Source organism: Anabrus simplex, chromosome 11, assembly GCF_040414725.1.
Source record: "Anabrus simplex isolate iqAnaSimp1 chromosome 11, ASM4041472v1, whole genome shotgun sequence".
Classification (NCBI taxonomy): Eukaryota; Metazoa; Arthropoda; class Insecta; order Orthoptera; family Tettigoniidae; genus Anabrus; species Anabrus simplex.
The window spans coordinates 51,440,195-51,465,471 of NC_090275.1; the positions used below are offsets into that span (position 1 = coordinate 51,440,195).

The 25,277-nt window shown below is 37.3% G+C and overlaps 1 protein-coding gene across 2 annotated transcripts in view; it reads left to right on the plus strand.

Annotated features, from left to right (window-relative positions):
- The window catches only part of Nab2 (Nuclear polyadenosine RNA-binding 2), a 129,463-nt gene extending 111,160 nt beyond the window's left edge, over positions 1-18,303 (plus strand). For both annotated transcript variants that reach the window (XM_067155409.2, XM_067155410.2), the window contains 3 exons: positions 12,221-12,357; positions 15,810-15,922; positions 17,040-18,303. In XM_067155409.2, coding sequence (XP_067011510.2) covers positions 12,221-12,357; positions 15,810-15,922; positions 17,040-17,144 — 355 coding nt within the window. In that variant the 3' untranslated portion in view covers positions 17,145-18,303. The remainder of the gene's footprint in view (positions 1-12,220; positions 12,358-15,809; positions 15,923-17,039) is intronic.
- Positions 18,304-25,277: the final 6,974 nt, after the last annotated feature.

The window sequence follows — 25,277 nt, forward strand, 5'->3', positions numbered from 1 at the left end:
TAAAAAGAATTCGACTCCTCCTTCACTTCTTTTCACCCCTCCCCTTAAGTGGATTTTCCAGAAACAAAAAGTATGTGTTCCTATGTTTTCAAAGGAGATTCTGAATACCAATTTTCATATCTTCACATCTGTAACATATTTATTGAGATATAAGTATCTTCATAAAAGGTATTCAACTCCTTTTTCAATCCCTTTAAGTGGATTTTCCCAAAACAAAAAATCATGTTTCTTTATTTTCTTTAAGAAGATTCCAAATACCAGTTTTCACGCCTGTAACTTCTTCATTTTTTGAGATATTAGTATTTCCATAAAGGAGATTTGACCCATTGTTCAGTCGGGCGACTTAAACGCACTCTACAGAGTGATGGCAGTAGTGCCAGACCTGTAGCTTAGATCCTTTCCAACAGAACAAAGATGGCCTAGGCCACCATAGCTCAATTGGTAGAGCAACCGACGCGAAATCGGGAGGTTGTGGGTTCAGATCCCACTGGTCTCCGGTTGGCCATTTTTGTTCTGTACTTAACATCTCTTCAACACGTACTAAATGTACGTAACACGACCTAATAGGTTAAAAGTCGGTTTCGATTTTTAAAAAAGGTATTTGTGTGTCTATTTTTAAAGGAGATTCTATATACCAATTTTCAGGTCTGTAACATCTTCAGCTTTGAGACCTGCAGATATACTCATTTTAAGATTTCACCCGCTTTTTCAATTTTATCACCCCCTTAAGTGGATTTTCCAAAAACAAAAAATACATGTTCGTTAGTTGCAGAGGAGATTCCAGATATCAACTTTTAAGCCTGTAACATGTTATGTTTTTGAGATATACTCATTTTTAAAATTCCCCCCATTTTCTAGATTTTCTAGAAACAAAACAGGTGTCTGTTTATTTTGAACGGAGATTCTGTGTACCAATTTTCATGTCTGTAACACCTTCACTTTTTGAGATATAAGTATCCTCGTAAAAATGTGCAATCCGTTTTCCACTTCTTTTCACCCCATTAAGTGGATTTTCAGAAAACGAAAAAATGCATGATTGTTTATTTTTATTGGAGATTCCAAATACCGATTTTTACGTCTGCAATGTTAAGTTTTGAGATACACTCATTTTAAAAATTCCCCCCTCCCATAAGTGGTTTTTCCAAAAACGAAAAGTTTTAAAGGAGATTCCATGTACCAATTTTCACGTCTGTAATATATTCAGTTTTTGAGATATAAGTATCTCATTAAAAGGAGTTGACCCCCTTTGCATTTATCTTTAAGACGTTTCTGCAGGGGCAAGAAAAAAAGAATTTGTTAAGGGAAAAAAACGTACTACTGAGTACACGAATGAAAGCTATCCAACATGGATATGGAAACACTAGGTACAATTTTTTCGACACAACAGCGTTTTACGTCGTGTATCCGCGGGTACAGTGAAAAAATTTTATTTACCATTTCTAAAGATAAGAATGGAATATTACAAGGTGTGAAAAACACGAGAGAACAAATATGGAAAACCTTTTCTGCTGGGGATTATAAAATAACAGTGCACTGAAAGGTGTAAAAATCACCACCCAACAAAAAATATGAAAACATTTGCACAGGGGGACCATGAGAATATAAAGTATTATTGTGGATCACACTGTTTCTAAAACAAATGGTAGTAGAAGCCTTTATTTCGGACCAGTGGGTTATTAAATATTATTTTCTGGTCACACTCTTAGACAATGAATTTGAGGTTACACTCGACCTTGTGTGACTGCGACTTTGGCCGCCATTTTGAAACTTCTGTTCGACCAACTCAAATGATCGACTAGATTGAGTCGAAACTCGGAGGTGCGAGTTTCAACATATGCGCTACCCCTTTTACGTTTAACCCTGACAGTAACACGTCTATAAATATCGCTTTAGTTACACCACACGTTTCAAAGACGTGTCACTCATAGCCTATTATTTAAAGTTACATTAAAGTTACCAGATGGAATGAACAAGGAATAGAGGTGGTGGAGGGGATAACTCTCCTCTCCTTAAGAGGAATAGATGGCATTCATTCCCACAACACGTCAGAAAAATGTATGGTGTTACTGTCAGGGTTAAAGATGTGGGTACCAGTCCAATTTTGGATAGATTTTGTCTTCGTTAGTAAGGAATTTCACGACTTTCCAAATCCATAACTAGGCTGTTACAATACAAATATGCACCATGCTAGTCAACTTCAGACGATTATGTTTCTAATCTAGATGTAGGCTATCAGGTGACAAATATATGCTACCCTTCACCTTACCACTGAATACAAAATCAATTTCTAATTTCTGAACAGAATGTGAAATACAAGCACAAACAGGCTCACTGTGTTATTCAGCACTCTGGCTGCTAACCAGCAAGCAAAACTGAACATTCCTGAGTCTAACGGCTTGCTTCCTGAAGGTGCAACTTATCCTCTGAAGTTCAGGAATTCAAGACTTTTTCCCCTTATCTCGCAACCGTAGCGAGGGCTCTTTCTTTCTCGATTTGTAAATCACGTTCCCTGCACAAGTGATAACGAATAACATTTTCAAGGCTACGAAAAATGTGATCATACTAAGCGGTAATAATGAAAATTCATGACACAGTATGCAAGGTATTTTTATATAGATTTAATACAATGAGAATAGGACTTCAAATTTATGACATGCTAAGCGAGAAAACATGTTAATGAAGAACGCACTAACGAGGTTTCACTGTATATAGATTATTGTTGTTGTTGGTTGCTGCAGCACGGTTGATTCAGTTTACATGAATTTTCATACATAAAGCTCCTTTTAGTCCAGTTGAGTCTACATTTTATTTTATTAATCGAGAGGGAAGGGATATTAGATGCAGATCTGAGCATAAATTTGCGAATGCTGTGTAGAAGGGATTGAGCAGAACTTATTTCAAGAAGTTAAGAGACTTAACATGCTTAAATTTCTCACTGGCACTTCATGGAGGGTTGACCGTGCGGTGCTGCTACGTTTTTACTTTTTTGATGCCATCTGTCTGCCTGTTTCATCAGTTTCGATGTTTCTATTTAGTGTAGGCCTACGAGGTGCGGTGAACCTTATCGATATCGTGGAATTAGGCTGATAACTGGAGCTTTCCAGTTCCCAGCCTACTCGCTGAATTGGGAGTTCTTTCATTGTGAAGAAGGCAGTCTTCATGTACGCTGCCAAATTTCATGAAATGCCATAACATCCATGCTATCAATGCCTCTTTAATACCAAATGCAGTACCACCAGAGGTACAAAGCCTGGTCGAATGCCACACAACCAGTTGGTATTTTAATTGACAGCTTGTGTCGTGAGTTGAATATGGCTAGTGAAAGCCTAGCTGGGTACCTCCATGGCTAGTTCTGCGATCAGATACATGGGTATATCTATTCCGTTGACCTAAGGCGAGCATGAATGCCTCTGTTTATCAGAGGTATTTCCAGGACTTCATTCACCAGTATCCAGACACACAACTTGTCTTCATGGACCGTTCTAAGGTAGGAGAGAATGTTGAATGCTCATTTGTCATCGACAATGTCAGGACCAAGATCTCGCTTCCTAGTGTATGTAGCATGTAAACTTTGGAGCTCTTTACCCATCTTAGAAACTCTGCAGTTTGTGCTGTATCATGAATGAGACCACTTTCTCTTGTGTAACAACTTGTTATGTTTTCTGCAATCTCTTAATACCTGTTTCCTGGGCCGATGACCTTCGATGTTAGGCCACTTTAAACTACAAGCAAGCATCAATACCTGTTTCCTGGAACACCCACTGGTGCAGCATATTCATGACTTCTAGCCAGGTTGTGTGATGATGGCACCAGAATCAAGCCACAGTGGGATTGCGGGGAAAGAACTTATGGCAGAAATTGCAATGGATCATCTGCTGAAAGGTATAAAATGGCAGGGAGGGATTCATTTAGGTGGAAATGTAGTAAGCAGTTTGGCCTAAGCTGACGACTTGGTCTTAATGGCAGATTGTGCCGAAAGCCTGCAGTCTAATATCTTGGAACTTGAAAATAGGTGCAATGAGTATGGTATGAAAATTAGCCTCTTGAAGACTAAATTGATGTCAGTAGGTAAGAAATTCAACAGAATTGATTGTCGGATTGGTGATACAAAGCTGGAACAGGTAGATAATTTCAAGTATTTAGGTTTTTTTTTTTTTTTTTCTAAGGATGGTCATATAGTCAGATTGAATCAAGGTGTAGTAAAGCTAATGCAGTGAGCTCGCAGTTGCGATCAGCAGTATTCTGTAAGAAGGAAGTCAGCTCCCAGACGAAACTATCTTTACATCGGTCTGTTTTCAGACCACTTTGTTTTACGGGAGCGAAAGCTGGGTGGACTCAGGATATCTTATTCATAAGTTAGAAGTAATAGACATGAAAGTAGCAAGAATGATTGCTGGTAAAAACAGGTGGGAACAATGGCAGGAGGGTACTTGGAATGAGGAGATAAAGGCTAATTTAGGAATGAACTTGATGGATGAAGCTGTACGCATAAACCGGCTTCGGTGGTGGGGTCATGTGAGGTGAATGGAGGAGGATAGGTTACCTAGGAGAATAATGGACTCTGCTATGGAGGGTAAGAGAAATAGAGGGAGACCAAAACGACAATGGTTAGACTCGGTTTCTAATGATTTAAAGATAAGAGGTATAGAAGTAAATGAGGCCACAACACTAGTTGCAAATCGAGGATTGTGGCGACGTTTAGTAAATTCACAGAGGCTTGCAGACTGAACGCTGAAAGGCATAACAGTCTATAATGATAACGTATATATGTATAATATGTTAAATTTTTATTTGGCTGAAGATGGCCACTAAGTGGCTGAAACTAGTCCCAAGACTGATGTAATATCACTTACTTGAAATATTGTATTGACAAGCTTATAATTAAATTAAATATTTAAGCATGCTGTTTCACTTGGGATGCAGCAGTAATTCCATCTATTGGAGATGAGTGGCAACAGAAGAGACAAATCACATCTCAACAATGGTCAATGTAATGTTATTGTTGATCAGTTTTATGATCTTTCGATATTGTAGACCTTCACAGTTAGTTTTCTTCTGTCTCTGGGTTATTAGAGCATCTAATGTAAAGGCAGTCCTTCTTGTCTTATTCTTCAGGTGATCGTTCCTTCATGATTTTTTCTTGTTTTTTGTAATAATCTTCTCATACAAAATATCCAAATCCAATTGGAGGAAGAAGTATGACCGTAGTTATTTAATTAATAATAAACTGTATTTTGAAAGGTCTAAAACTCCTCTAAGCAACAATTTGGGGACAGTAATTGAAAAATTAAAAACCATAGCTGAAGAAATTGCTCTTGTTAAAAAACGAAAGAAACTTGCTTGGTGGAATGTGGAGTGTGACTCAGCGATTCAAAACAGGCACAAAGCATGGTTGAATGATCAATAAAACAGAACAGAAAAGTCCCGTGAAGAACTAAATAATGCTAGAAAACAAACAGCCAAAGAAATAAGAAGGGTTAAGAGAAATTATCACAAAGAATCATTAAACACCATAGATGAAGCATTCATACAACATAAGACGAGGGATTTTTATAAAACGTTTCAACAATACTGATCAAACTATACTCCACCGACACTTATGATGAGAAATACAAATGGAAAACTGGCACATAGTAACCAAGAGAATGCAGAAATTTTAGCTCAATACTTTCAAGAATTACTTAATAGTGAAGAACCAACACAATACCTAGAGTATGACTTTCATTCAAAAAATAAAACACCATTAGAAAAGGTTATACCACCAGATTACAATGAAGTGTTGAAAGCCATCAATTCACTTAAAAATTACAGAGCTTCAGGGGAGAATCAACTAATTGCAGAAATATAGAAGAATGCTAATACACAAACCATTCAAAATTTACATAATTACTTCATAGACATTTGGAATAGTGAAAAAATGCCCGAAGAGTGGAATATGGCGATAATACACCCTTTACATAAAAAAAGGTTATCGGGGGATATCATTGCTGGATATCACTTACAAAAAATGTTCAAAGTTATTATACATGAGAATTCAAGAACAACTTGACTGTGAACTTGGAGAATACCAAGGAGGCTTTCATCCAGGGAGAAGTTGTCCAGATCAAATTATCAGTTTAACCCTTTCAGACCTGAAAGAAAACTGGCGGTGTGAATTTTTGTTTGTATGTCAAAAACTGACTAAAATACTCTTAAATACATATATTTTTAGTTTATTCTACAAAATAAAAATTAACATCTGAAAAAAAGCACCCGCACAATTGTGCGTGTCAGGACTTACTTCACTACTTACAAAAAAGAAAAATTACCTCAGTGCATGTGAATATACATATGTACATGATCAAATGTTCTATTTTACAGTGGGGAATAATTTAAAACAATTAAATCTTCGTTCAAACACAAGTAAATGTTACATTTTCTACATTGAGGAGGAGTTTTGCTATTACTGCCCTTTTGGCAGCAGCAGCTTGTCGTCAGACCTGAAAGAAATCTGAAGGGGTCAAAACGTCAAAAACTTACTAAAATGCTCTCAAATACATGTTTTTACAGTTTATTTTACAAAATAAGAACTATCGGCTGAAAAACAGAACCCACACAATTGTGCGTGTCAGGACTTCATTCACTACTTGCAAAAAATAAAAAAATAAAAAAATTCAACTCAGTACTTGTGCATCATGATCATTGTTGTATTTTACAGTGTGGAACGATTTTAAACAATTAAAATCTTATACATTACATTTCTCATGTAGAGTACGAGTTTTTCTTTCACAGTCCTTTTTGTGACAGCACCCAGCACACCTGCATGCATTGCCTGTAAGGAAATCTTGTCCGCACATATGTGCGTATCAACATTCAAAACCTCGTGGTATTACGTACAATGTTCACAATTTACGTTTACTACACAATCTACACACTTCATTGATTATATTCTGATATTCAGTAAAGCTTCTAGATTAATTTGAATGCAATAAATAAATACTTACTTTAGGCATTACTGCTTCCTGCCATATTGCCAATGAACTGTATTTTTAAACTCTTCTTCCTGCCCCCTGGTGGTCAAGCAATAAATAAAAACAGTTGAAGTACATGCTACGTGTCCCGCACAAGCACTGCAGTCCGGTCTAGCGCCAAGAAAACGTCAAATAAGCTCAGACATAAAAAAAAACACGAACCCGCACAATTGTGCGTACACGGTCTGAAAGAGTTAAAGTGGATTATGAAGCATCATAGGGTTAGAAACAAAAACTTAGTTATCACTTTTGTTGATTTTAAAAAGGCGTATGATAGTATCCATTATGAGTCATTATTGATTATCCTAAAAGAATTTGGTTTACATCCAAAACTTATTCACCTTATTGAAATTACCCTTAAGAACACTAAATCTAAAGTCAGATTTAGAAATGAACTCTCAAAGCCATTTGACATTAATACTGAACTTCGGCAGGGAGATGGACTCTCACCATTATTGTTTAATTGTGTGCTGGAAAAAATCATGCGGGAATGGAATAAGATGTGTCAACCTAACATCAAGATTGGCAGAAAAATAAGACTCAATTGTTTAGCATTCGCTGATGATCTTGCACTACTTGCTAATGATATGGAAGAAGCTAAATTGCAAATAGAAGAACTTGATAACATAGCAAGAAAAGTTGGATTGCAAATTTCATATGAAAAAACAGAAATAATGCCAACCTTCCATGTTATAGCACCAACCATTACCTTAGTCAATACCAAACAAATTAAAATTGTGAATAAGTTTAAATATCTTGGTGAAATTATAACTTGGAACTCCAATGAAAAATCATCAATAGAAAGCAGAACATTTGAGTTAAAAAAAGCACAACGACTTACATGGCCAAAGTACAAGAAAAAATCTCTTTCATTAAATGCTAAACTTCAACATTACTGTTCCGTCATTAAACCTGAAGTGACTTATGCTTGTGAAACACTATTTAAATTGAACACCAAAGCAACAACTGATACACTGCAAAAGGTTGACAGAAGGATACTCAGAACAATCATTAATAAAAAATATCAGGTGGATGGACAATGGAGATTATTGTCTCATGCAGTGGTTTATAGGGAAAGTGAATCTATAATAGATACGATGAGAAAAAGAAGAATTGCCTTTTTCTGTCATCTTTCTAGATTAAATGATAATAGGATAATAAAACAACTATTTAATTACTTTTGGAAAAGTAAAACAAAAAATAATTGGTTTAAAAAAGTTCAGAATGATTTAGAAAACCTGAATATTACAATGAAGCAAATTGAAAATAGAGAAGAAAAAAGGATTCTCAAGAACAAACAAATAAGATTGTCATTAAAAACTGTACAACACAAACAATATGTCATATCTGATGAAGAAAGGGCAGCCAGATCAGTCAGAATGAAGAGGTTTTGGGATAGGAAGAAGATAATGCAAGCTAAATCTTCAGTTAATTCTTTGTTAACATAAATGTATTTGGGTTTGATTTAAGTGCTCCAGTGTGGGCGTAAACTATCTAAATAAATAAAATCTTCACATTTTCCCTTTTTGATACAGACCGATGACGAAGGGGTTTTACACCTTAAGACGATCGTGACAAAAGCCATCGCCAGTTAACATGATTAAACAATATTTCCATGTTAGCAATGCTTGGCGTTGGTATGGATTAAGCAACAAAAGTCTAAATTCATGAATTATATTATCATATGACATCACAACACAATACACAATCAGCACTCACGAGAAATACAAAATTTATATATACAGTACTTGTGAAACACTAGTTATCTGTCCCAATATTGTGAGACTGCTACACACAGGCCCAGAATCGAACCGGGGTCCACGATGTCTCCAGGGAACCTTAAAGCCCTACTTATGATTTTATATGCAAGAAAATAATAAATAAAAGAAAACCGGGCCTAATATTCCGAAGTCTCTTTAAATTAGCTGAGGAAATAAATCAGTTTGCATGTCCCGCAGGAACGAAGTGCCAGGCGGGCTACAAGTTCACGGTGAGGTCGAAGGCACACAAGAAAATACTCTACGGGAGGCTCACTCGTAAACATGATCCCCCAAGTCTTTTGACCCTCTCAATGGGAGGAAAATGAAATATTATTATAAGTTTCATTTTCCGTATTGATTGGATTCACTATACAGACAAGAAATGTGTTCCACCTATCAATACTTATACATTAGTACCGGTTTCGGCCTTCCATGGCCATCATCAGCTACTATATAATGACAGGCCAGCATGTTAACCATATAGCCATGGAGCAGGACGCAAGGGGAGGAGTGAGAGCGGGACGCAACGGGAGGAATGATAGCGAGACATTTTACCCCAGTCAAAGGGAGAAGAATCGTCCCTTTAAAATATCACTTTCACATCAAGTCGCAACATAAAATAACTTCCTCATTATAATGAGATGATATTTCTCAATTCTTAAGCATCCATCAAGTATACCACCACAATCTACTTCAGAAAAATTCACACTATGAGTCCTGACTTCAAATCATCCTTACTTCGTCATCTGATGCAACTGTCAGCACACATTTCCTCTATCTACACACAGCTGGTCCGATAGTAATCAAACAAACACAGAGATATGAATATCAGAACACCGGCTTCTATTATTCTTATTACCATTATTATTATCATTATTATTATTATTATTATCATCATGGATCCTTTAAAATGGGCCTACTCTCTACCTGATGTGCCTACTTAGCTTACACGGTCACTAATCTATCACTTTATACTTACGTCATGACAAACACACACACATTGATAAAAAGAAAAAAAAGCACAATGATAATTTCACACGATTTAAATTGTAATGGGTCCTACCATTATCAAAACACATGTTAAACGAACACAATACAAATGAAAATAGTCCCTAGCTAAATATTTCATTGAAGGTCATGGTTCGGTTCGGTTCGGTTCGGTTCGGTTCGGTTCTTTGGGCGATTCTCACTGCTGCATTTCTTCATTCAGACGACTTAATATAACAGTAATACTACTGAGCATGCACGATAGGCCCGCTGGTTAAATACCAGCTCCTCCTACATCATCTGTCCCAAAAACAAAATAAAATGAATCATTATATTGAAATCAACTACAGAGAAACATAAATACCAAATAAAATGAAATGAAAAGCAATTTTCCCCACAAATAAATTTACCCATATGTATAAGATAAGTCACTCGGACTTGTTACTAAAAAGAAACTCTGTGCCATTTCTTGGCATATTTGCAATTAAATAAACCAAAATCCCTGTCAGTTAATAGCTACAGCTTTGTAAAGAATTATCTGTACCCCATTTATGCCATGCATAAAATAATGGTATTGCTCAGTCTTGGTCAGCTAGGGTGGCCCATCCTGTGGATTTAGTGCTGGTTCATGCCTTGTCAATGACTGTTGATTTCATCTGCTAGCGGCGATGGTTATCTAGACACAGATACACACACTCTTAATACTCGCTCTGTTCATCTGTGTCACTGCGCACAAACCGACCCAATCTCTGATTCAATAGTCTCGGAATCAAAGAAAATTAATACAGGGTATTTCAACGCATTCTGTACAAATTATTCACTACTCGGCTGTGAATAAAATCCTGTATCATGGACCGTAGTAGTGCTTGTATTATTACACGTCCCCCTTGTTATCCCGGGTGACCGTCGTAATAATAATAACAAGTTTACGAGTCGAAATTTATGTTCAAGAGTCCGCAAAGTTAAATTATGCGCTTGATTGTATCTCGTGTATTAATTCATTTTACACTCCACTCGAACAAAGGTGTTTTACCTATTTTTCTGCTTTAATGGTTCACAGGGCAAAGGAATTCGGAGCCTGATCTGAACACACATCTGTCTCTCGCGAGAAGAATCCACCGACTGCCTGAGGAGGACACTTATACAGCCTTCTATTAACTAAGAACTTTCCCCCTCTCAAAATTCATATACAGCGTGTCCACGTTGTACCTAAGGCATCATAGTGCGACAGCCAGGTGACCAATAATCATATAATATAAATGAGACATACCCGTGCGGAATCCAATCTTGTAATCTCTAGTAATGAATAAATATCTTTCTCCAACTTCCCCTTCTCTCACAGGATGCCCATTGTCAAGTGGGTGTGTAGGCATACAACACATGACCCCAGTAATTTTCCGTTGTTACGTAACCATCTATTCCTTCTTTTAGCAGAGGCTTATTACCAAAAAGGACGTCACACAGTCTAAATAAATTCTCAAATCACGACCAGCTCTTTTGAATCATAATGCGGTGCCATATTATAAATTTCAATAATTCTTCCACTATAGAGGACGAAGTTGGTCATGCTAATTTAAAGATGGCTCCCATATTTCGATGCTAAAACATGTACCTCTCCCACTTGGCAACAACCTGAGTTGGGGATTACTTCTCCTTATTTTCATCTTCGGGATTCCCTGGCTCGGCCACACCTGTGGCGTCCCAAGCTTCCGAGTTCCCGCAAATTTCCTAACATACAAAGAAATGTGCGTCCCTTTGTTCACCAGTCCTTGGTTCATGTCCCTGTCGGGTATCATACATACATACATACATACATACATACATACATACATACATACAGACAGAAATCATGGAAAAATACATTTCCTTGTTACTGTGGACACGACTGATACAGAAATACCATTCTTTTTACATTCTGAGCAATGTACAGACAAACTTCTTATTTTTCGTATATATAGATAAATTCTCTTGTCAAGTCAGTGTGGTGGTTCAGCTGTTGGCTTTTTCCATTCATACTACCAAGGTTTTGAATCCTATTGATCTGGGGCTGTAAATTTCACCTAAATAATGAAGATTGTCTCAGTAAAGACTTGTGGCTGTAAACCCAAAATGAACCTGGATAGTTCCAGTGACCTCAAAAATAATTGGGATAAACTTAAGAAATTACAGTATAATGTCGTTAATTTCTTGTTTCAAGGTGTGTTTGTAGGAATAAGCTGAAGAAATTACAGTATAATGTCATTAATTTCTTGTTTTAAGGTGTGTTTGTTGGAATAAGAATTGGTGCAGATTGCTTGCTTTTTACATTTCCCTCTTAAATTTGAAAAAAAGGAAAGTAGTGTTTAAATTATGTATGGTATATTACTAGGTAGTATACATGTTTGTAAGATTATTAATTTCTTATTTCTTGATGTATCATTTCATTGTATTTTTGTTATTTTAGTGTAAACACCTTCTTTTCAGGTCGTTTCCCAAGTGCCCGTTCAGAGAAAAATGTCTTTACATCCACCCCATGTGCAAGTTTGATTCATCGTGTACCCGAAGAGACTGTCCCTTCATGCATGTAACATTCAAAGCACTTCTCACTGCACCAGCTCCAGGTAAGTTGGTTACTGTAATTTGGAAGCTGTAACAGATGTGAAAGCCCTCTAATTACTAGGAGTTTATAGAAGTGAAATACGAGTGTTTTTAGGTATTATCCAGGAAAAAATAAGATAAAGAATGACCTGTAATAGAATAAGAATAAAAGTTGTAGATGGCTGTGCTACAGTTGGTAGATATTTGCCTCCAGGGATGGGGTATGGAATTCTTCTCACTCAAGAAAGCACGCTGTGTCTGCATGTGTGCATGTAGTTACACTTTATTCTTTGCTCAAATATTTTTCAACTTTTTAACACCCACTCCTCAATTTTTTATTACTTCTTTCACTTGTTTGTGAAGTATACTGGACCTGGTACCATTTACATCAAACAGACTAGCTCACTTATTACCCTATTTATGCGAATAATCCCCACATATATTTTTTTTTAAATTGAGGCACGAAATTGGGGTGCAGGTTTTTATTTGTGTCAAGGTTGGCAACGCGCTCCTGGTTCACATAGTTTTCTGTGTTAGGTGTACAGTTATGCTCTGTGTAACTGCAGATGGAAGAAAACTGCCCCCAAATGTCATATTTAATCGGGAAAAAAATCAGACTTTTAATTCAAAACTGCCTTTACATTTAAAAAAAATAGTTTTTACAGAGTAATTCAAATTTGAATATTCTCAGAGTGACGATAGAACATGTCTTCCAGAATGTGCAGGGGTAGCTTTCCGCACTTTCATTCGCTTCTGTGCGTCTACAGTGTGTTTAATAGTTGCTAAGTTTGAGTGAAATTGTAATTCATTACTATTCAGCATTCTAAGGAACGCCCAATATCACGTAGGAGGCAGTGTGCAGAGAAGCAGAATCCACAAACACTGGTGATGCCAACAGTTGGTGGAAAAGCATGGTTCATAATTATAATCAATTTGTACGCACCGAGCAATATTGCTAATGCCGATGAAACTTCATCTCTCCTTTTTTTTTTTTTAAGGCCGAGATCAACCGGGGTTTTAAAGGAGACAGGCTTACCGTACTGTGTTACAGTGCAGATGGAAGTGAAAGACTTCCTCCCCTCGTCATAGGAATGTTCGATAAGCCACGATGTTTCCATGCAAGTACAAGCCATTTAAAAATGCAAACAGTGCAGTAATCCAAAATATAAGGCACTTGCACAGAGAAGCCAGCATAATTTGTCCTCGTCTTTGAATCTTGTTTTTTTCTTGTTTCATTGCATGAGGTTATGTTTGCCAGTGATTTATCCAAGTGCTTTATTTGAATAATGTAAATGCACCTTGTTGGATACATTTCGGAAATAATTTTTTTCCTTGGCATTTGAAAGATTTAAACTGTGAATCAATATGATTGCATGCATTAATACTTTATGACGTGGCAAAGGTTGGCTTTTCTGAATTATGAAAGAAGTGCCATGAGGGGAAATCGTACAAGTCTCACTGTCCTGCATTGCAGAGCAGACAGAATGGAAAATTCTAAATTCCCATAGAGGGAATTAGATATTTTTCACCAATAGAGCATGTCAAAAACATATCAGATGTAAGGCTTTTCAGGCGTTTGCTCTGTTAACCAGCATTTCGTCTTAGGTCTGACACTAGACTCGTCAGAGTGGGATGTGTCAGACCCTACCCACTGACGCTGGGTGTAAGCAGGTGAGCTTATCAGAAGCCTATTTATGAGGCACAGCCTGATAACTGCATACGGGAGATAAATCTCCACAATGGAATTTTTGCCCGCCTAGCAATTCCGAATGGAAAATTCTAAATTCCCATAGAGGGAATTAGATATTTTTCACCAATAGAGCACGTCAAAAACATATCAGATGTAAGGCTTTTTCGGGCGTTTGCTCTATTAACCAGCGTTTCGTCCGTATGCAGTTATCAGACTGTGCCTCATAAATAGGCTTCTGATAAGCTCACCTGCATACACCCAGCGTCAGTGGGTAGGGTCTGACACATCCCACTCTGACGAGTCTAGTGTCAGACCTAAGACGAAACGCTGGTTAATAGAGCAAACGCCTGAAAAGCCTTACATCTGATATGTTGAAGAGCAGACAGAAGCGAAAGACTTCCTCCTCTCGTCATAGGATTGTTCAATAAGCCACGGTGTTTTAAGGACATTGGGTACTTTCCGTACAAGTACAAGGCATCTAAAATGCATGCAGTAAAATAATCCAGTGAATAAAGCACGTGCACAGAGGAGCCAGCATAGATTTCTCCTCGTCTTAGAATTTTTTCCTTCTTTTTTCTCTTTCGTTGCATGAGGTTATGTTTGCCATTGAGTTATCCAAGTGCATTATTTGAATACTGTAAATGCGCCTTGTTCGCTACATTTTGGAAATCGTTTTTTTCGTCGTAGGATTTTCATTACCGCTGTGGTATGATGATACATTGCAGGATGGTGAACCTTGAGTGAATTGGTAGTGAAACTAGTGCCCTGCATGACAGCTTCCAGGAATCCTACAAACCAAGCTATCAAAATAGTTGCAGGAAATTATTTCCACCAGTACACTGTAAACAGCAAGGAATAACCTCCTAACATCATCTCCTGTCTTTTTTAACACACTTCAAGCTAAATAAACATCACTAGTCGTACTATTACATGCAATATGACAATGTATAATTATTGTTACATGTAAGTTGTACTTACAGTATAAATTATACTATTGAATAGACTAGGCATTATATAAATACTGCATGTTAATAAAGAATTTCTTGTCATTACAAATCTTTGTATTTAATTGTAAAATTAAAACTACTTACTTGCAAAAAGCAAGGAATAAAGAATGGAACATAGTTCCATATGTCATACGTCTTAATATAGTCATCTCTGCAGAATTGCAATGAAATTCCTAACAGCTGCATTTAGAAAGGAACAAACAGTGTTTAGCATCAAGGAAAAGCTGCCATTATTTTTGTGTGAAAGAAATAGGGAGAACTCTATTAACAGAACATATTTAACCGGGCGAGTTGGCCATGCGGTGTTAGGGGTGTGCAGCTGTGAGTTTGCATCTGGGAGATAGTGGGTTTGAAGCCCACTGTCAGCAGCCCTTAAGATGGTTTTCCTTGGTTTCCCATTTTCACTCCAGGCAAATGCTGGAGCTGTACCTTAGTTAAGGTCATGGATGCTTTCTTCCCACGCTTACCCCATCGTCGCCATAAAATCGACTGTATCTGTGCCGGTGCAATGTAAAGCAAAAAGAAAAGAAATCATTTAAAAACTTCTTTGTTTAATATTTTTATGCTGAGCACTGTGGTCGTAATTGACATAAGAATTTTTTATTGGTAGAGAAATTAACTTGTTGGAGTGGTTACAACTGTCTAGAAACTACTATCCTCACCTACATGGCTGAATATCACTGCAATAGAGAATTTCAAGTATTGTACTTGTTTTGGAGTTTTATGAATATTGATACAATTTTCTGCTACTTCTTTCTCTTTTTTTTTTTTTTTCCAGCTAGCAAATTGAGGCTGAGGACTGCACGATCTAATTCTGGCCAGACTTCTTCACAAGTGTGCAAATTCTTTCCTAAATGCGCTAATAGTTTGTGCAGGTTTCTTCATCCCAAAGTAAGTAAAGCAAAGACATTAACATTTTTCTTCCTTTTAGTTTTACATTACTTGTAATATCATTGTCTTCTTTATTCTAAATGTTAACATAAATATGTCTAATGGCTGAGTGTTATCTGAAAATTTTTGTCTCAAAAGTAATGATGCAAAATGTGTGACACGATATTACCTAACAGCTGTGCAGGCTGTGACGTGAAGTACTGATGAATGGCAATGACTTAAAGATATACCCCTTGATAAAAGAGCCTTCTATATATCTCTCAGTCATGGCCGTCCATGAATACTTCACCGAACTTGAAAATGGGTGAAATGAGTATGGTATGAAAATTATCCTTTCGAAGACTTCAATTGTCCCCTGCCATTAGCTTCTGTGCCTGGACCCAGTTTATTGCTAGTGTTGAGAGGCACTTTCCTGTGGCCTTCAAACACAGATAGACCCCATCCTGCTAATATTTCCTTTATACTTTTTGAAAGATATTTCTCGCCTTCTTCTTCTTCCTCTTTCCTGGCCGTATGTGTGCCCACAATGGACACTCGCAAGTATCACTCAGGGTCAGCTCTTCTGATCCTTAGAGAGTACTCCCTGCGGTTGGATATCTCCGCCACTGGATTGCCGTTCCTATTCAAGGCCTTTTTTTTTTTTTTTTTTGTTGTACACCACCATGTTGTTTTCGGATGCCTGCGTCCTCTCCTTGGCTCCTCGATTGCAAGAACTCTCTTAACGGGATGATCTTCATCTCGACGTATGTGTCCGTATCAGCTCAACTGCCGCTCGTCCAGTTTCTCTCTAGTAGGGGCCGTACTAAATGATCCTTGTATATGCTTACTGTGCACTCGATCCAAGAGGGCGACACCCGTTGACCATCGCAGCATTCGCATTTCCGTTATGTGCATTTGCTGATCATGCTTCCTTTTCCTTGTCCAACATTTGCCTATGAAGAGAAAAGGAAATGCATATATCAGTTATATTTGTTAAGAATACTGTGGGAATTTTGAAGGAATGAATGTTAGAACTTTAATATTGTTGGTTTTATATTTATACAAATTTTTATTATGCTCTTTTTCTCTCGTATTTAAAATGGAGATCATTTTTAATGTCTTGTTTGTTTTGTTTCAGCCATGCCGGTATGGGAAGTTCTGTAGCAAACCAGATTGCAACTACCTTCACGATGAGTTGCCTCCAGTTGACAAACTGAAATGGACAAGTCCATTCCGAACGTAGATGAGCTGTGACCAAGCGGATAGTCGAAAATTAGCTTCCCATAATTCAGTATAAAATGTATTTTGAACTCAGGGAAGGTAGTATTGAATACTATCCACTGCCTGAAAAAAAAGAATATTTCTCTTCTATCATAGAAGTAGAGTTATTTGATTTTTGACACTCCTTCATTGTTTTCTCTTAGTAGTTCTGTTGTACATACTGAATTCTATCATAATGAAAGAAAATCATGTATCATTATGTTATGCTGTAAAATACAAGATCTTGTTTTAATCAGTGTCTATTAATTATCATGGAATTCTGTTTCTTCTCAGAGTAAATATTTCTACCTGATTAGGTACTAATCTGAATGAAGTGGAACACAATTAGGACAAAGGGTATCTACATAGGTAAGGATGCTGGTAACTTACAAAACAGGTTAGAACACAAAGAATAAATATTTTGCCAACGTGAGTGCCTCAGACTGTTCTGAGCTCAAGTTGGTAGGTTCAATCCCAACTCTGTCCAGTGGAATTTGAAAGTATTCAGTTATGGCACCCTCGCGTCGGTAGTTTTACCTGCATATAAAAGAATTCCTCGAGTTTCCATGGCTGAAGTGGCAGCATGCCAGCCTCTCACCGTTGGGTTCAAATTCTGGTTGCTCCATGTGAGATTTGTGCTGGACAAAGCTGAGGCAGGACAGGATTTTCTCCGGGTACTCCGATTTTCCCTGTCATCATTAATTTCAGCAACACTCTCCATTATCATTTCATTTCATCTGTGAGTTAATAATCGTTGCCCCAGAGGAGTGCGACAAACTTTGGCAGCCGGTACAGTTCCTATCCTCACCGCTAGATGAGGGCTTCATTCATTCCATCCTTGACCCAGTCGAATGACTGGAAACAGGATATGGATTTTGATCAAAGAATTCCTGCGGGACAGTTCTAGCATCTCGGCAAACGGTAAAAGTAGTTGGAGGGGTATAAAGTACAAGTAACATTATTTATTTCATTGAGTATTTTCATCAGTAAAGTAACAAAGAAATGCTCTGCAGCTACCTCATGTTCAGGACTGATGACTACGAAATATTGAAATACTACTACTTTTGCTTTCTAATCTAATGTTTGTATCTTGTGTTTGCTTGCCTTTGTAAGTCCCTTTTCCTCTGTAGTTTATCCTTACGCAAATTGATTTATTGCTTGCAGTTGTCTTTGTTGTTCTTTAACATCCCATATAACTTTCCCTTCCCACTCCAGAGACTTCTGATAGGGAGGGTGGGTGTGGGTGGGTTTTGTTTCTTCTCTTTTCGTTTCAGTGATTATTTTAACTCCGTCTGTGGTTCAGTGGCAAAATGACAGCCCCCAGCCTGTGGTTACGATCACAATATCAACAGTTGAGTAAAACTATTAGCCTCCCTGCTTGCTTGTCAGCCTCTGAATCTCAAGATCATGAGTTGAAACCTAGAAGAGGTGATTAGAGTTTTTAAGGGAAAGAAGTCCATTCAACACAGTCAGTATCGTATGATATCAGCATTACAAGTGACTATTTTCATTTTGACCATATTGACAGGGCCAGATTAAGAGGAGGGGCTAAAGGGGCTGCAGCCCCGGGCCCCGCGTGCCAAGGGGCCCCGGCTTTTGGCTGAACCTAAAATTGTATTAAAAAGGCCTGCTGCTCCACCTCCATGCGTGTATATGAATATTTACGCTCGCAAAATATCGAACACGCACTCTTCCTTCCTTCCTTCCTTCCTTCCTTCCTTCCTTCCTTCCTTCCTTCCTTCTTATCAGCTGTCCGCGTTAGTATTCCATCACTGCTAGAATCAGTTACCGTCCGGAGACACGAATCCTCGCTACTTATGCACTGTAATTATTGTAAAAGTTATTGTTGACGAAAATTTTAATCTGGCAGCTTGCGAGTACGGTCAGAGGGTGAAGGGGGTGAAAAGGTCTAGAAAGTGAGCGGGAGGGGACAGGGGAAGTACAGTGGAATACGCATGCTATACTATATCTTTGCATCAGGAAGAGAACTTCCAGTTCACCTCTGATTATTATTGAACCCTTCTTAAGTTACAACTGTAATGTTTTTGTAAAATGGATAGAAAATATCCTAGTGGTGCCAAAAAACGTAAGTTGTGTTTTGTATGTCGATTTGATAGTGATGATGAGACAAATGTAAAATATGTTTTGGCATTATGAAATATTAACATGAAAAATAGAGAAAAATTGTAGTCTATTTCAATACTTCCCTATTCATTAATTTAAGTGCAAGTAGTTCTATAACGACTTCAGTATGCTAGTCTTACGTGATGTTACGAAGAAGGGGCCCCACATTTTTAAATAGCCCAGGGCCCCCAAACACCATCATCCAGCACTGCATATTGAAATTCAATATATTAAATGTTTAACAATTAATTTATTGAAAACCACCTATTCAATATTATTAAAGTCTTTAAGATTAACTTAATTGTTTAACATTTAATATAATATATCAGCATGTAAGAAATCTCGAGTGACACATTTGGTATTTATCCTACAGAATTAATTAAAACTCAATGTAGATTGCCCAACAGAGATCCGGTTTACTCTGCAATCTGGTAAAGTAGAACTTTGTAATTGACATGTAGGCAGCCAAAATGGCGGCTGAGGCCGTACAATTATTATTACAGTCACCAGTCGGTGTTTTGCATCCAGAGGTACAATTCCACTTTTTGAGAAGAAGGTAAAAATTTAAAAAGAGTCTACAGGACAAAATCGTAATCAGTATCAAGCCAAAATTTTTTATTTTGCATCTTAAAGACAAGCTCAGTTTGGTTTGGATTGTTGCTAGCACCTCCTGTTCAACTAAAGTACTCGCATTGTATCTGTTAGTTCTGTGTTTTAATTAATGTAGATAAAATAAACAAACTCCACTAATTATGTTATGGGAGAGAAAATTTGACAACATTTTATATATATTTTCAACACAATATACTGAATATTACAAAACTTACATAAAACAAGTATAAAATACAACCATATTAAAAAAGAAACTTTGCCTCTTCACTCAGTCTTTAGATTCCATTAACCTATCAGTCTTTAGCACAGTCTTTACAACTCCATCACTGTGGTAGCATACTCTTTCAAAACAAGGCTATTCATTTCAAGGTGGTTCTTCATCTTCAAGGACTCATGATTCACATTCATCAGCACATACAAATGCACAGTGTTGCAGGCATAGATATTGGCCGTATAAGTGGTGGACATATTTTGTAAATGGATTTTTATCTTTGTGATAAGTTATGCTTACGTGTTGTTGGGGATGCTGCTGTGATCATTGTTGACAACTGCTGCATTAGGTTGGCTAGTTTTTAGCCAAAGTTTCTTTGAGTCTATGTGGAACTAACAGCAGCAGACAGTTGAGTTGTGATCTTTTCACTAATGGTCCTTTAAGGAGTTCTCTTTCCAGGACTTGAACAGCCAGTGTAGTATGCCTTCGTTTCTGTTTCCTAAGCTGCCTCTATGGGTCAGTAGTAGAGCGTCTAATTCATGTTTGCAGGTTCAGTCTCGGCTGAAGCTGTCTACTTGTTAAGAATAGTCACAAATTTTGGCACTGTATTTCGCTGTTGGCATGTTAAAGAGCACTCTGGTGGTGCGCGTAGTGTCACCTGAGAAAATTAAATTAACTTAGCCATAGTATCAATTCCAATAGAATTCAGAATTCATTGCTAGATCACAGTACCATGAATGCTAAAATTTGTAGGCAGGCTGTCTAGATGGCACCACTTCAGAATGTCTATACCATTGTAGCTGAGGCCATACTGTTATTATTACTAGCTGTAGTTGCCCGGATAGTTTTTGAATGTTTACCTTTATGATTTGCATTGTTAATTATATGTGAAGTGGATTTTTGTAGATTCCTTAGTGAGACAATGGTTGACATTTTACAATCTATTATGTAGTTTTAGAGTTATTTATAGGTGTTCGATTTCATGTTTTAGATTATTTCATTTTCGACTGAAACTCTGCCCTCGTGGAAGCTCAAATTGGCTGGGAAATATTTGATCCATAAAGAAAAGTATGTATTTATCCGTTGCACTATTGATACGGTGTACATGATACCTACAGTTGTTAAGGCTGTCACCAGTCAGCTTGGCGACCCCAAAAACTGTACACTCAACACTAATATTGGTCATTTTAGACTATTTATTTTTCACCCCATCTAAGCCCCAGTCCCAGTGGAGGCTGAACATGGGCTTAAACGGTCATAATTCATCTCAGCAACACACAAACAGTGGATTCGACATTAATATTGATTGTTTTTCATTATTTTTATATGTCATCCCCTTCTAGCGGGGGTATGAATTTCTCACTTCCATAGTATTTTGTTCTTTTTTTTCCAGATTGTACATCATATGTGCACCAAGTTTCGATGATAGCTACACTGGGACATATATCCGTAATCTTAATAATTTTGGGGCCGGGCTGAGTGACTCAGGCGGTTGAGGCGCTGGCCTTCTGACCCCAATTTGGCAGGTTCGATCCTGGCTCAGTCCGGTGGTATTTGAAGGTGCTCAAATACATCAGCCTCATGTCGGTAGATTTACTGGCACGTAAAAAAACTCCTGAGGGACAAACTTCCGGCACCTCGGCGTCTCCCAAAACCGTAAAAGTTGTTAGTGGGACGTAAAGCAAATAGCATTATTATTATTATTATTATTATTATTATTATTAATAATTATTATTTTGGGTGTTTTCGGTCTCTTCACTTCTCACTCCCCATGCTGATGGGATTGTACTTGGACTTATGACATCCGGAATGTCAGTGTTCATCCCAACGACCCCGAAAAATATGGGTTTGAAAATAGTATTGGTCATTTTCAATTATTCTAACATGTCATCCCCTTCCAATCCCCACATCTAAGGGTTCTAGGTATGCCTCACATCCATAGTAATTTATTTCTAGATAGTAAGTCTAAGTTGCAAGTTAAGTTGAGAGCTATGCTGGAACAGACACGCATACATCCATAATCTCGGCTATTCTGGACATTCTTTTCTTTCTCAACCCCCATGCCTATGGAGACTGAACTTTGACTTAACCCATTGAGCCCTGCATATTTGTTGGATTGAAACTGCATTGGCGCTGGGATTATTTTGGAGGAAATATAGTGTCGCTTCATATCATGAGAAATTTCTTAGTTACAAGACCATTAAAGATTTAAATATACATGAACACAAAAGGCTTCCATACCACAAACTGCGGAACAAGGAATACAGTAAAACACTTTATTTTATTAGCATCACGGGACCGTAGGCCTACTCAGTCCGCCTGCTGAGCTGTAACCCAGTTTTCTCTTTGCACTTTCTCTTCGATTTCTACATCTATTTGTTATTCAGGAGCATTGCTCACACTAGTACTAATATTACTACTAATTTCACTGAAAAAATTACATTCCTAATCATCATTACTTCCTAAAAGGGGTTATATATCTGTAAATATCAGTTCTATACTGGCAGCCATCTTGTTTACAAGCGAATCTCAAAGGTAGAGATAGCCCACTTCAAACTAATATTACCAAGCACACTATCGATATATATTACCAAAGAGCATATAACATTGCAAAGAAAGAGTCCCTACACAAATCACAAATGCAACTCACTCTGCCATCTCTTGGGGAAAAGTAGAATTACGTAGTAAAATGAGACAACGGAACAGTTCCGTGGTCCTGCGTTTGGTCCACCGAGACGAAGCGCGGAACGGTTCTGTGGCTCGGGCCCAATGAGTTAAACAGTAAGTGAAGAGTCACACTGTTCATCTCGGCAACCCCGATAACTATGGATTCAACACTAATATAGGTCGTTTTCAATTATTTTTGCATTTAACTCCCACCCCTCGGGGTGTCTAACCCCCACAGTATTTGTTTCCAGATAATAAGTCATATGTGAACCAATTTGGTTAAGAGCAAATACAGTAGAGACAATACGCAACACTTAAGGATTTAGCCTTGTTAAAATGGGAGACAATTTGACGGTGGCGCTCCTAGTGACTTGACCTGAAAAGTTGCGCTAAATTTAAATATCAATGGAAATGTATATACGAAAATGGATAAATAAATTACGTCTAGAAAGAAAGTATTATTGAGATATTAACTTCGAAGTTGCTAAAGCAATTCTGGATAAATGAATGCAGAATTATTTAAAAAGTTATTATTTAAAGACTGAAATTAGACATATAAACAATATGTGAAATGGACTGCTGTGAGATGGCTTGATCTTTCATTTATGTATTACTTTGTTTGCTTTAGCATTTCTGCCTGAACTTTTATGGTTAGATTCGTCTTTTTTCTCATCTAAAAAAACATTGTATCATCACATTAAGACACTTGTCAATAAAAATATTGGCACATTCCTTACACACATGATGCAATAAATTAACATTTAAAAGCTGGACAATTTTCCTCTTAACATGAAGCCTACTAACAGAAAGAAAGTCTATATAATCCCGGCTTTAATCTGAGAAGAGGGATAAAAGAAAGAAAAGTATGAAAATGTTGTCGATAGTGATGCTTTGAGGAATATTTTCGTACAATTAGAGTAAAAACGTAACATACCCTTGGCTGTATAGTCGAGGATTTCTAAAGTCGCTGGCCTGGAAATGATGTGAACAGATCTTATAATTCTTATATAAGCGTAACGACCCTTCTTTCTTGTACACCTTATCCAAATCACTTCTGTGACATTTCAAAACCCACAGATCACACCTACAACAACACATCAGTATTGAAGGTTAACTGCTGCACTATACAATATGCATATTATATTTTAAGCCAGTTAAAATATGGGTCGAGCAGGTCAGAAGATCATGAAGTACTATAAAAATCTCTTTGTCACTGGAAGAATATATATGCAAACACAATATTACTTACATTTTCTTGTCACAAGAGAAGCGAAAGAAAGACCGCGCATTCTTCTCTACTTCATAGTTACTGCAGCCAAACACAGCACATACCTTTCCCCTCATGTTGAGAGGAGATATCAAGGAATGAGACACGCTACTATTTAATTATGTCAACTCGCTGAAAATGCATAAATAGCACCAAAAACTTCACACACAAATACACGTGCTCTTATGACAAAATCAGTAGTTCTTAGGTCTACCCGCTAGAGAGAGCTCTAATAGCTGTCCCTCGATATCTCGCTGAGTGTTGCGTATTGTCTCTACTGTATTTGTTAAGAGGTATACCGGAACATACGTACATCCATGATCTTGGTTATTTTTACATTCATTTTCGCCCCTTTCCAACCTCCATTCCCAGTGGCTGAAGTATGACTTATCTGGCATCCAGAGTGTAACAGTTCAACTCAGCAACGTCGAATACTATGGATTTGACATTAATATCAGTCTCTTTCGTTTATTTTTTATTTCACCCATCTTCTAGGGGTGCTTAGTGTGTTTTACCGCCACGGTAATTTTGCAGGTGATAAGTCATAAGTGTACCAAGTTTAGTTGATAGCTATTCTGGAACATACATAATGTACATCCATTGTCTCTGTAATTTTTGATATTTTCTTTTTCACCCCTTATCAGTCCCCATGCCAATGGGGACTAAATTTGGACTTAAACGACAACTGGATTGCCAGTATTCATCTCAGTGACCTTGGAAACTATAGATTCAACTAAGGTTATGTTACAAGGAGATTCCTACCTTCCAATACTTATACAATTTCTTATAGCTAGTTTATTGTTTATATAACATAATCCAGCTTAATCTCCAAGTGTGATAATAAATAGAACATGTTTCATTCCAATTATGGAACATCTTCAGCTAAAAAACTTAACAAAAATTGACAGGACAATTAAAATATACATGGTGAACAAAAATTGACAGGACAATTAAAATATACATGGTGATTATGATGATGAGCTAAAATGTTCATTCATGTTGGATTAAAATTTCCAACAAGTTCATGTCCAAGTTAATGAATAAAATCGGCGTAAGGGGTTATCTTTTAAGGCTGGAGAAGTATATACTTGTTGAGTCTTGAAGATAAACTTAAGATTATAGAAGATTTTGTAACATATGATAGTCGGGGGAACTCTCGAGAACAACCGTAGTTGAAGTTGAATCTGAAGTTAGAATGTTTTTTAGCTGAAGATGTTCCATAATTGGAACGAAAC